This window comes from Urocampus carinirostris, chromosome 11 (genome assembly GCF_059441175.1).
Source record: "Urocampus carinirostris isolate Australia breed hairy pipefish chromosome 11, RoL_Ucar_1.0, whole genome shotgun sequence".
Classification (NCBI taxonomy): Eukaryota; Metazoa; Chordata; class Actinopteri; order Syngnathiformes; family Syngnathidae; genus Urocampus; species Urocampus carinirostris.
In genome coordinates, this window is record NC_142359.1 from 969,386 (window position 1) to 982,391 (window position 13,006).

The 13,006-nt window shown below is 44.4% G+C and overlaps 1 protein-coding gene across 1 annotated transcript in view; it reads right to left on the bottom strand.

The window, feature by feature from the left end:
- Nucleotides 1-13,006, bottom strand: part of snd1 (staphylococcal nuclease and tudor domain containing 1) — a 237,408-nt gene that overhangs the window by 67,496 nt on the left and 156,906 nt on the right. Inside the window, exon 17 of the mRNA XM_088347694.1 lies at nt 12,491-12,679. Within this exon, the coding sequence (XP_088203820.1) occupies nt 12,491-12,679 (189 nt within the window). The remainder of the gene's footprint in view (nt 1-12,490; nt 12,680-13,006) is intronic.

The window sequence follows — 13,006 nt, forward strand, 5'->3', positions numbered from 1 at the left end:
GGTTGGAATTGCCACTGTAGCAAAAGGATACCGCTTCCGATGTTCAGAACACACAATTGCTTCTTCTTCTTGGACTTCTATTAATATCTGGAATAATTACAAATAAATGTGCAGCCCATTTGCCCTTGGCTTTCTGTGAAAATTTTAGCCCACCCCATTACTGACTTGGCAACTGTGAATAAAAAAGGAAAGTTGACTGTGAGGGCCACCCTAAGGACCAGTAGAAATTGGAGATTTTTTTTTCCACCAAAATCGAACACAACTGCGTCTGCCTAATTTGCCAAGAGGCTGTCGCTCTTTTCAAAGAACATAACTTCCTGATGAAACATGCAGACTACCATAAGCAAACTGGAAACCAACACTGGGAAAAGGTGAAGCGACTGGAAGCTGTTTTAACGGCACAACAGCGCTTTTTCACAAGATCACTGATCGCCAATGAAAAACTGTTCAAAGAATGCAGGGCTGAATCACCGTCCCTAACACATTTTTCTGCCAACCCAACCTGCTTTCTGAAAAGTTTGGGCACCTCTGAATTATCATCGATAATTCCAGAATAAATGTGCGAGGGTCCCACTGTTTGGAAAATCTGACCATTTCTGTTCTTTCTCCTAAGAGCTTTTCATGCTAGCAGTTTACAAACTAATGTATTGTTGAACGTGGGTAAGGATCATGAGGGGTCATTTAAAAACAATATCAAAAGCAAGAATTACAACAACAGGACAGACTAGTAAAATGAGAGTAGAATTTTTCGAAAAGCAGGGATGAAGGTTGGTTTATGTAACAGTAGCTCCCTACGGCATGAGGGCGAGAGTAAGAGAGTCTCTGCAAAATGCAGCAAAACGCACATATCGAGTCAAGTGTTCCCTTTCTGGAGACTCGGTATATTTCTGCAGCCCTTCCAGCCCGTGAGTTGGAACAAAGTGAAAGTAGACTGACCTAAATGCGAAAGGACATTTGAGGGGAGGAAGAAAGTCCTCCCAACGCAAATCTTCCCTGGGAATTGTTGCTCGAAGGTTCCAACGGGCCTTCTTTTTTCCTTCCTATCAAATCGCACAAATTCATCGTGTTCTCGTTGCTCTGGGAAGTCGACAAACTCCGAAAAATCCATTTTCCGTAAGGGGATTTGGCGTGTGCGGCCTGCTCACGTTTCAATGAGGTCACTGCGTTTTTTTGAATGCCCTCAAAGTTGAAAGAGATACCCAAATTCTAAAACATAACAAAATGGGAGAAAATAGCACGTTTTTAGCATCATATCCTAAATTGTATCGGTATAATGCAATTATTTTCCAAACTATTGCATTTTGAACTGTGTTTCGTCTTTGACTTTCCGAGCTCTGAAGTCATCTGAAGCACGTTATTCAATTGGTTTACGTGTTAATGAGTCAAATAGGTTGCAAGTTTTGTGGAGAATAGTACGACCAATGGCAAGAAGACAAAATGGGGCCAACTCGCAAAATTACACACAGAAAGCCAGCAGTGTCTAAACCAGCTGGGACACAGCGAGCTAGCCGGGTGCTAAAGACAGCTCATTGGGACTTACCGGCGGAAAAACGGAAGGCTGGCCGACAAAAAGCACGCGGTGAGCAGCCAGTCTACCCGGGAATCCAAAACGAAAACCGGCCACGGCAACAAACACGAACTCAGCCAGGAAAAAAAAAAAAAAACAATGAGCACAGCGGGCAAGCCGGATGCTAACGGGGTTAACCTGGGAGCCTTCGGGAGCCCGGACGCTAACAGGAAGCCCGACAACATACCGATGGCAAGACACACGGCGAAAAACACAAAGGGAAAGTCATAATCATCTACCTAAAAGGAGGAAAAGGCAAAAAGGGAACGCATGCGGTGCACAACAAGCTTTTGGAGATAGAAAAAACACAACTCAGTCAGAAGTCACCCATCCGCACGGCACGCAAAGTTCCGATTTCTCCAAGAACAAATGAGCGCTATGAAATTGATTTCGACTACAATGCCCGTCTGGTTTTTAACAGGACCCGCCATTGTTATAAGTCTTTGTTGTCATCCGGTGACAGCTCTACAGGATAGGACTCGGATCGATCGACTTTGAGACTCAATTTCTTGAGTCCTTAGAGTTAAATATTGTCTGCACGATTGTGGGGAGGAACACAAAACGTTTTGTGCATTATTGGAAAAAAAAACAAACATTTATCATTTATAACACTTTTAGTTCCCGCAAAGCCAATTCAGAGTGTTTCCAGCGTGTTCATTTCTGAGCATGGGGAAGCCCAAAACATTGAGAAGACTCAGCAATTTTGACTTGACACACTTTGCATTCATCTCACATTTGCGAGCGTGTGAGGTGAACGGCAAGTGATTAAAAAAAAAGGGTGTCGTGTGAATCGGGAATTTGGAGGAAAGGTGATGATTTCCGAGAGAGGGAAGGCAGAAAAAAAGGAAGAACGTTGTAGGAGAGCGGGTCGATCGACCGCAAGGAAGGGATAACGGCGACTGATGAGGTGCCCGAAGAACCTACCTGCAACGTGGACAACGGGCCACTTAGCATTCCAACAAGGTCGAAAACGAACGAGCTGGATAATTAAGCCGAGGTTTAGGGATCGTTTTTGAAAGCGGTGCCTTTGAGACGCGATCGCTTCACTTTGGATCGGAACCTGAAAGGCAAAGGAGCTCGGACGGAAAAGACTTAACCGGAACTGTGAGCGAACATACTAAAAAAAGTCAGTAAATGTCCAACTCTGCTGGAGAACCAACGTGCTGTTCTTACTCACAAAAACCATCCAAGGAAATATCAAAAAGCTTCAATGGCAAAAATGACGATTTTCAGACAAATGCCAATACCGGTTTTAAAAACGGACGATAGATTTGTAACAATCAAGAGGGTGGACTTCCAACGACCAAGAGGGCCTTATTCCATCAAAATAGCTTGACAAGGTATTGCTTTAAATCACAGGTGTCAAACGGGCGGCCCGCAGGATAGATCGGGCCCGCCAAGTGATTGAATCCGGCCCGCCAAACAACACTCAGAGAAGCGCAAGGGAAAAACGAGCTGCAGGTTGAAATATGTCCACTTGATGTTGCCAAAGCCAGGTGCCTCTCACAAAGACACTGTACATGTATTTATCTCTCTCTCACTCCCTCACTCACTCCCTCTCACTCCCTCCCTCACTAACTCTCAGGATTTCTTTCTTCCACTCCTTTTCTTTTCCCCTCTCACAACTTTTTATCTTTTGTTTCTCATGCTCTCTCCCTCTCTTTTTCTTTCTTTCTCTGTCCCACCCTCTCTCCTTTTCCTCTTTCTCTTATTTCTTTATCTCTTTTTCTTTCTCTTTAATCGACTAGTCCGGCCCCCGACAGAATGTTTGTTCTATCGTGTGGCCCCCTGAGTTAAAATGAGTTTGACACCCCTGCTTTAAATGGTAATGGGGATGGGGGGTAGAGAGTGAAGCCCTTAAAGTTTCGACAGACTGTTGATAAAGTGTCTGTACGATGTCAGCAGTCACTGAAATGGGTTATGCCACATATCATAAGTACACTTCAACTTTCGGGATTGAAAACATGATGCCCATTTCAAGATGCACTTATCAAAAACACATCATCGGTCTGAAACTAGGTACCTGAAAACTGTTAATCCGGCTCAACAAAGAGATTTTCTTGGAGCTAGCACATTGTTACATCCATCCCTTACATTACATGAGAATCTAGTGAATCCAACAGTGTAACAAAATCAAAAAAGAAATCCGCCTAAAAGCATTTCTGCATCATTCGACGCCCCATAATCCTCTTTTTAAAGTACATTAACTTATGAGATCATTTCCAATATGGCCGTTAGTCTCTGACCTTTTGATTGACACCACTCACAACCCATTGCAGGCTTTTTTTTCACGAGGCACAGAAGAAGGCACCTGACCCCTTATCAGGCGGTGCGCCCTGTGTAGTGTGAAATAAATAAGAACCAGCGATGCAGAATGTATTTTTTTCTTTAAAAGGTGCGCCCTATGCTCATGAAAATTCTGGGGGGTTTTTTGTGCTCCAAAATGTGTGCAGCCCTCGTGCTTTCTGCAGATGATGCGCGCATTCCTAATTTAGCCGGGCATGAGGTAAAGACTTCCTGATCGTGGCGAGCGCTCCTCGACGACGCTCGTCAGGTGGGGAACAAGCGAGCAAGCGGACTTTCTGACGCAGAGGAGAAAAATAAAAAACTTGTGGTAGCGAGGGTGCACACATCACCGCGTCCCGCATGTCCCGTCCCCCCGTCACCACCCGAGGGCACCTCGTGTACGGCATGCCGTCCACTCCGCAGTGGCGGTCCCCCAAGAGAGCCGGCGCACATGTTTAGACTCCTTTTGAGTCAGCGGGAAAGAGACGGCTCGTCCGCACCTTTGAACGGAGATGACGTAATCCTCGAGAAAAACGCCCGGGTCAGCGTTTCGCTCGCCGGCTCGTTTCGTCAAGACATGACACGTTTCGGTGCAGTAAGTATCCGCAGCTGCGTCAATGTAAAGACGCAAGGCAGAGTGCATGCTGGGATTTTCACAGGTGTCCCTCACTGTGCCTTTGCCCCGAGGTCTAACACGGGTCATTGTGACCGTCCCCGGGGACAATAATGTCCCCTTGCCGTGATCCCGCTGTGTCTTGCTCGCCCTGGCAAAAGACATTGTGCAAGCTTTGCATTTGTGAGGTCAAACGCCGAAGGGGAGACCGTTCCGAGAAGAAGGAAAGATTTAACCCTTTAGCGTTCCTGTCAAATTGGCCTCGAAAGCCAAGCTGAGATGTACCCAAAGTCGATTGAATGCTCTTCTTGGAGAATTTGCTTTTGGTTGATATTGAAAGAGAAGACTCTCAACATTTTGGCCACGCTGCAAGTGCTACTAACATGTAGTCATCCCAGTTAAGACACACAAAAATTTAAAGATTTAATTTGCTTTTGCAATTACATATGTGCAGATTTGTGTAGCATGGGCATGACGCTTGAAGCCTTACCCAGGTCAAATTGGATCACAATCCAAAAAACTAAACTTTGTATTTTACCCATGTTTCGAAGGCTAGGTCTATGCCTTTCTAAAATTGGCCATTGGGAGAACACCTGTTCCCAGCCCTAAATAAGCTATGCATTTGTAATTTTAGACATTGTGAAAGAGTTGTAAATGTTTGACTTCTCTTTCTAGAAATCAATCTATGACTGCACACTTTCTCGAAATAAATGTGTGTCACAATGAATCATGATAGGTTTTGTGCTTGTATACCAAGCCAAACGGATGGATTCCAAGAAAGCTCGTTAAACAATGCAGGAATGCTTTTAGGCAGATTTTTTTTTTCCCCCCTGTGGGTATTACGTCAATATCTTACTCCGCTGGATTCACTGGACTTTCATGTATGTAACCACACTATATTTTCTGACTCCCTGGAGACGTAACAGGTGAGATATTTATAATTTTGGGGTATCTTCTTTCAGATAAATCATACCGTTTCTGTGATGAGTATATTTTGAACGGGTGATCATATCTTGAATCCTAAAAAAATGCACTTTCCAATGCAACGTGGCATGACCAATTTCAGTGACTGGTGACATCGTACAGACAACTATTTCCTTCTCTAAAATGAAGTGGTTAATCAGGCTTGTATTAGGCATTTTTTGCAATGTCTATAAAGAAATTCAGATGCCAGTCCCTTTTTCTATGCGAATGACCGGAGTATACCAGTATTACTCTTTCCGTCATCACCCAAAAGAAAAGTCGAGCGCGGCAGAGGGAAATATGGCAACCCTGAAAGCATTTCAATGGCCCCGGGGCCAAAAGAAGCAGCGAGCATTGTATTCATAGAAAAGAGAACGTCATCCATGGCAACCAGACAAAGCAACTTGGATGAGATTGGCCGTGAAGGGTTTAGCTAAGCTCTGCTACAAACACACGCAAATGACTTGAGGTAAACCATCAAGCTGACCAGGAGCCGTCCAATTGAGTGATGCTGTAGCGTGGAGGGGCTAAATGGAAAACAAAAGGGGTCCGCACAAGCCTATTAGGCCTGGTCAAGGACCCAATTATCCGGATTCCTGGAACGTGAGGTGTGCGATGTGACAGTTTCTCTTTTTCGAGAGCGTTGCATCAGAAATGTTGCGCGTGGACATTAAGACTTCCTAAACTTAGGCCAGAAAACCGATGCTCGGGTCTATTGCTCGGTTAACTAGGACAAAAAAGTCCGATCACATCACGCCGATTTTGGCTAACCTGCAATGGCTCCCTGTCAGCCTAAGATGTGATTTCAAGGTTCTCTTAGTATTATACAAAATCATACATGGACTTGCTCCCTCAAATCTTTCAGATCTGATTTCCCCCTATGTTCTGGTCCGAAACCTTCGTTCTGAGAGCGCCGGTCTTCTGGTGATCCCAAGAGCCAAGAAGAAATCCGACAGTGTTTTCCATTGGGTGCCTTGGTGCTGTGGAATGCTCTTCCCGCTGAGATTTGATATGCAACCTCAGTGAAACTTTTTCAATCTAAACTTAAAACACACTTCTACTCTATAGCATATGAATAACCTATACTTTTTGTGGACAATATCTCTGTATTATTTGTGATTGCAACAACCTTTGCTGTCTGGTAATCCTGAAAGGGGGATGCCACATGTGCGGTCCCTTCTCAAGGTTTCTTCATTTTCCTCATGTTGAGGTTTTTTGAGTTTTTCCTTGCCCTCATGTTGGTTCTAGATCAGGGGATGGGGTCATAATAGTCTGAAAAAAATAGTCTGTGTAATAACCTGTGGAGCCCTTTGAGACTCTTTGTGATTAAGGGCCAAACAAATAAACAGGACTTGACTTGTTCTTATAATTGTACAAACTGTGCAAAATGGCTACCACAGGTTCAGACTTTTCCAGAGCTCGTCGAAAAGAGGTAGCAAAGTTGGAGAGGAATAACTTTGAAATCTCTATGGTGGACCAATGCTCCGTATCCACATGCTATACTGACGAAATCTAGACCGGCAATCAACAAAAATTGTGACACATTATTTTAAGAAAAAAAATGCATACAAAAGCTTTACAGTATGACAACACACCGAGAATCAAACTGATAGCGAATGCAAGAGACAGAGAGTGCACAAAAGAGATGGAGCGTAAGAAACAGCTGCCCAGTAAGTGCAAAAAATAATAACAAGAATCTTGAGGTCTGTTGACGACCCTTTGCCTTCCCCGGCGGGTTGAGAGCCATGACGGATCGCGAGAAGCCCCCTAGCAGACTTAGAGCATTTAAGTCGAAAAAAATTAGTAATGATGACGACGGAAGAGTATAACCAACACTTTTCACCATGGTGATTTATTGCTGTACTGTAGGCTGTGCCAAAAGACAAGGTTCTAAGCCCGATTTGGAATTTTATTGTACCCGTTTTGACGAAGACAGAAGACGGGGATGTTTACCTGCAAATCAAACGGAGGGACTCGTAGCCCTCTCATCATTCCCGCATTTTTAGCTAGCATTTTTTTTAAATAGGTTTGATGTATTTCCGACCAATTTTCTGTTAAGTAGGTACGAGTGTTGTGGCTAACTTCGACTAGCTTTCCGTTACAGTCGATTTGAGATTTGATGGCACCCTGGATAAAAGATATAAAGCTGGTGTTTGCCATTACAAGGTATCTCGAGCACGGCAAGGCGGACCGGTAACCCAACCAGCTACCAACTGTTAAGCATCCAGACTTTTAGAAGTTTTTAGATCAGCACCGGTGTATAGGAATACTCCACTTACAATATAGTGGTACAGATGTTGTGGACTGAAGTCAGGCAGACGGGACCATTTGATTAGATGTGGTAATATGTCGAGAGCTCTTGTTGGTGATAGGAATGAGTGGAGAGGCGTTGTAAAAGGATAGTGGGATGTCTAGACGTGTTCTAAGGGATGGGCAGGGCACCTGTATGATGCGGCAGGGGTAAACCAGTGAAAGCTGTCAGGCCCTGATAGTTGAACCGTGTGTTGTGTCACCCTGACCCGAGTGACACGACCGCTTTCTTGTGTCCCGTTTCATCTGGAGGGACGAAAGCATGACCGACTTGGGTGCCGAGGTGCCTAACTTGTTTGGGTGTTTGGGCAATTGGGTTGGCCATGGTCCAAAAAAATAGTGTGTGATTTTTGCTACTTTTACCTTTTTTTCTTTTCCTTGTTTTTATATACGTGTTGCTGTCAGTCACCTATCTTGAGGGATATGACCAAGTTTGATAGATAGATAGAAATATGTCAAGAAGAAGACTGCATCACTCAGTAGCTAGCATTGCTAAAGCTATCCTCAGTTTCTCCAAATAGCTCTTTGTGTGTTTCGACAAGGTAAGCCACCTCAGCTGAGGGCTGAACAATATTTGTCGCCAACGGTGTCGAATAGTCACGCCATTTTTGTCGTCGTCTACCGTAAATTGGCCCGTCCCACCGTTTACTGCAGGTTACTGTTGTTTGCCACGGTGTTATCGCGTATGCGCAAAGGGTCAATAAAGCGCTTTAAATACCATCCGATTTGAAAAATTCCTCCATTGATGACCTTCACTTCCACCCGTCAGAAAACCGCACTCCTGCTGTCGAGCATTTACCAACAACTCTCGAATCTGAAGATATTGCGTTCACGACACCGTGTCTGGCCGCTCAATTTTGAAACGATGGACTGCTTCGAAAACGCCGAGGACGCGTCGCCCTGTTCAATGTCAAAACAAGGCTGCTCGGAGTTCTTTGACGGCCACCGTTGATGGATGGCTCAAATATGGAGAGAGGCAGCTCCGCACGGGATCCGCGGTTCCTAAAAGGATGAAAGCGAATATCCTCTGACCACCACGCACAAAACCTTCTTTCAGGATCCAAGCGGCGCAAAGGCTTCAAGTATGAATGGCGTCAACAGAGAGTCAAAGAGGTGAAGAATCAAAAGTCTGCATGAGTAATGAGAGAATATATGAAAAGAGCTGGTGTGGAGTTGGCAAATATGTTGAACCAAAACCGTCATATCCTCTTTGGCTCCCCTCGCATCCAAGTTGTGCGTTAACCTCCTTCTAGAAGAAGAAACACCTTGCTTCAAGGAAATTGCTTTCAAGTTTTTTCTATCACTTCTTCATATTCTGGCCACTTCCTCGATGTGCTTAGATTTCCATCCAAAGGAAACTGCGACGAGGCTTGAGTAAAAATACTGTATTTATGAGTGGATAAACTTAGAAATAAGGTTGCATGGACAGGTGCTGGAAGAAGTTGAAAGCTTTAGGTACTTGGGTTGTGATGTGGCTGCAGTTGGTGGAATGGAGTGCGAGGTATTGCACAGAGTCAATCAAGGAAGCAAGGTTTTGGCTGCTCTGAGGAGAGTATGAGTATGGATGTTAAGAGGGGACTGTATGAGCGCGTGATTGTGCTGACTGTGTTGTATGGTGCAGAGACTTGGAGCCTGAACGCAGATTTGAGAAAGAAATTCAATGTTTTTTGAGAAGAAGTGTTTGAGGAGTATGTTAGGTGTGACAAGATTGGATAGATTGAGAAATGAAATCGTGAGAGACAGAACTGGAGTAGTAGTGGAACTGATAAGAGAGTACTCAATGGAAGGAGACCAACAGGAAGGCCGCCATTGACATGGATGGATAGTGTTATGGGTGCTCTGCAGGAAAGAGGTCTAAATATAATGGACGCTAGAGCTGTTGTTGGTTATAGGAATGAGTGGAGAGGTGTTGTGAAAGGATAGTGGGATGTTTGGACGGTATCTATGATGCGGCAGGGGTAAACCAGCGAAAGCTGTCGGGCCCTGTTGTCGAACAAAAGAGTGTGTTGTGTCACCCTGACCCGAGTGACATGGCCGCTTTCTGGTGTCCCGTTTCATCTGGAGGGACGAAAGCATGACCGACTTGAGTGCCGACGTGCTGGCCATGGTCTAAAAATGATTGTGTGGGTTTTTTTTTTCTATTTTTTTCCCATTTTTATTTTCCTTGTTATTGTATGTGATTGTATTGCTGTCGGTCACCCCTCTTGAGGGATATGACCAAGGTAGATAGATAGAATGAGTGGATAAACAAACTCATGTATACGATGCACAGTTCTTTTCTAGGTTAAAGAAATGCACCTTATACAGCACGGGTCGGCTACCATAGCAAAAACATATATTTTGTGGGGAGAGAGAGCTGCACCATATGTTTTAAGTCAATATTCAACAAAACCACCAAACCTGTATTTTATGTATATAAAATATAATAATAATGCCAGAGCCTTTTCATGCATCAATTTAGATATGCCACTTCATTTGCCTCCTTCCCACTTATACTTAAAGGGATTTTAAAGGACCCTCTTTTATTTATTTATTTTTATTTTTTTATTTGAATTTGGCAAATAATATGTGGTGTTTCTCTCCACGATCAAGCAAATATGTCAGAAAATGTTCCACACGCCATGGAAAATGAATCTCAAAGTAGACAGTTTGATCTCATATCCTCGAAAGTGGCGATGTCAACAAGGACTTATAGTAATGGCGCTCGCCGTTGAAAACAGACAATAATGGCATAATCAGCGGATGCATAGCGCACATTTCAGCTTGGAGTCAATGGAACTTTGCTTTCCGTGTCTCTGGGGGACTTCTGTTTCTAAAATAACCGTTTTAAAACGAGGTGAGGGCAAAGCGTTTTGGTGTAAAAATGTCACAAAATACTGCAAACAAGGATACCAACGTATTTACCTTCAGTGCAGACGACACTGGGCGGGAAAGAATCCAATTGGTTAAGTGTGCATTGCTAAAGCTTCTGGGTTTTTAAGGTTTGTTGTGTGGCTTTTCATTGTAAAGTGTTTCAACAATGATCATAGTTCAATGAGCTTCCATATAGAGGAATGTTGAGCCCTTTACAGCCTAAACGGGGTCTGTTGGTGTAAAACCTTGTAAGCTGTGGTTACAATTGTGTCCAATATATATAACGTTTTGTGTGCGTGTTTTTCGGAACAATATATATTCTCCATATCCACACCATCATTTATTGTATTGTGCACATTTGAGTTGTATAGCCACTGGTGATACTAGACGATTTGGGTCGTTTTCCAGTCCATAAAATGCAGCACATGATATTTCCACTGTTTAGATCAATATACCGTGTATTTACTATATAAACAAATTGCCAAGTCCAAAGGCTTTAGTGGCTTCTATTCTATGAAGGTAATGAAGAGCTTTGTATTGATGACTACCACAAACACATTTTGAGCTGACACCGGAGAAATGTGAATATGCTGAGCTTCATTGGGATCACTCTGTCCCACTGGCCTAATTGTAGTAAAACCTCATTGTCTCGACCAAACGAAGCAGTTTGGGTTTCCTGATGCAACTGCAGAGAGCATTGATCCCCCTTGGTCAGGCTGATTCCCCGCTCGCCGGAAAACTTTTTTCATGAACGCGTGCGTTTCTGCATTTTATGACAACAACCGAGAGAAACCTGACACAGCGGGTCTTTTGCCGCCACGGGCGGAGGGACGCAACTGAAAAGCCGAGGCGATAAGAGGAAGGGGAGACAGGAAGCCATGCAAGCTACGGCAAAAAAAGAGCAGCCGTGACTTAAAACAAAGGAAAGTTCTGAGCTTTTTCTTCTCACTCTATGAGGTCTCTGCGGGTTAATTAGAGCACACAGAGTCCCATCTCAGCTGCCTGCGAGTTGCAAACTAGGCGTTAACACAAAACACCCAGCGCTGCCCAGAAAACAACAACTCGGACCAAAATTGGACTGCACATCATGCAACAGCAGCACCGTCCGGCTGACCGGTTTTGTTCGGGTTGCTTCAAATCACATGGCTGGTCTTGACAGTTAATCCGGATCCAGTCGGCTGATGGCGGTCGGACGTCGTTAGAAGAGGCGAAACAGACCGGCTGTCCTGGGGTGGCGAGATTTAAGGTGGCAGAAGTGCCAACAGGATGGAGATTGCGGTTTGGGCTGGGGCTTTTGGGCAAAACTGGAATAAATATACAGGATTCTCCATTCAAATTAAAGACTTTTTAAGACCTTTTCAAGACGACATCCAATGGAATTTAAGTCCAATCTATGGCATTCGGATGCAGGAGGCGCTAGGGTCCAGGTCGACTCCGTTGCGTCGGCGGGAACTTTTAAGAGGAGCGGGCAAAGTATTTTGTAGCCGACTATTGAGATTAGGTTTGCAAAGGGGGCGGGACCGTGCTGGCACTAAAGGGGGACAGGCCCCCGACCTGGCCTGGCCCAGACTGAGGGTGGGGCTGAGGCGGCCGTGAGTAAGACCTCACAAGGGTTGGGACCTGGTACAGACCGACCCAGGTGCCGCCATTGAGAGGACAGGAGCCAGTACAGGAAACACCTATTACTAGGCCAGTGGTGAACCTTCCCACAACCGAAGTACAGCCAAAGGGATGTCAAGTAACTATTGGGTTAAAACTTTTACTCTCCCTTCCCCTTGTACTTCCTTACTTTAGCAAAGGATGTCCACAATAAGGGTAACACACGTACTAATACTCAGATACCCCCTCTTACAGGGCTATATGGGGTTAAGGAACATGTGAAATGAAACGCCACCCACCTTCTCTTTCCTCTGCCGGCACCCTTCCTCAGCAGACACCAGCGTTTTGTAGTAGTTGCTTCGCTCGGCAGTGAAATGGACCTTGGACAGGGCGCTTTCCACGAGCGCCACCGACAGGTTGACACCTTCGATGTGCAGCCAGCCGATGAAATTCCCCGCTTTGTCCATACTTTCCACTTCCACCTCCACCTGGAACCAAAAAAGGGGAAGTCAGTTCATGAGAAAAAAAAAATATTTACAAGACAACTTGTAGAAAGTTATGGACCTCTTGATGATGGTCAATACAGATTGCAGAAAAAAACAACTACTGTGCTAGCCCTTGATGAAACAACAATGATGCTATTGATAAAAAAAAAAAAAACCCCATTGGGCTCAGAGTTGGTCATGCAATATTATATAACAAGCTAAAAAAATAATATTAGAGGTGTTACATTGAAGTAGCTACAAAGCTACCTAAACAATCAACATGTTTCCAGGAACGGTCAAATGCCAAATCAACAATCGAGTGTGGTGTTC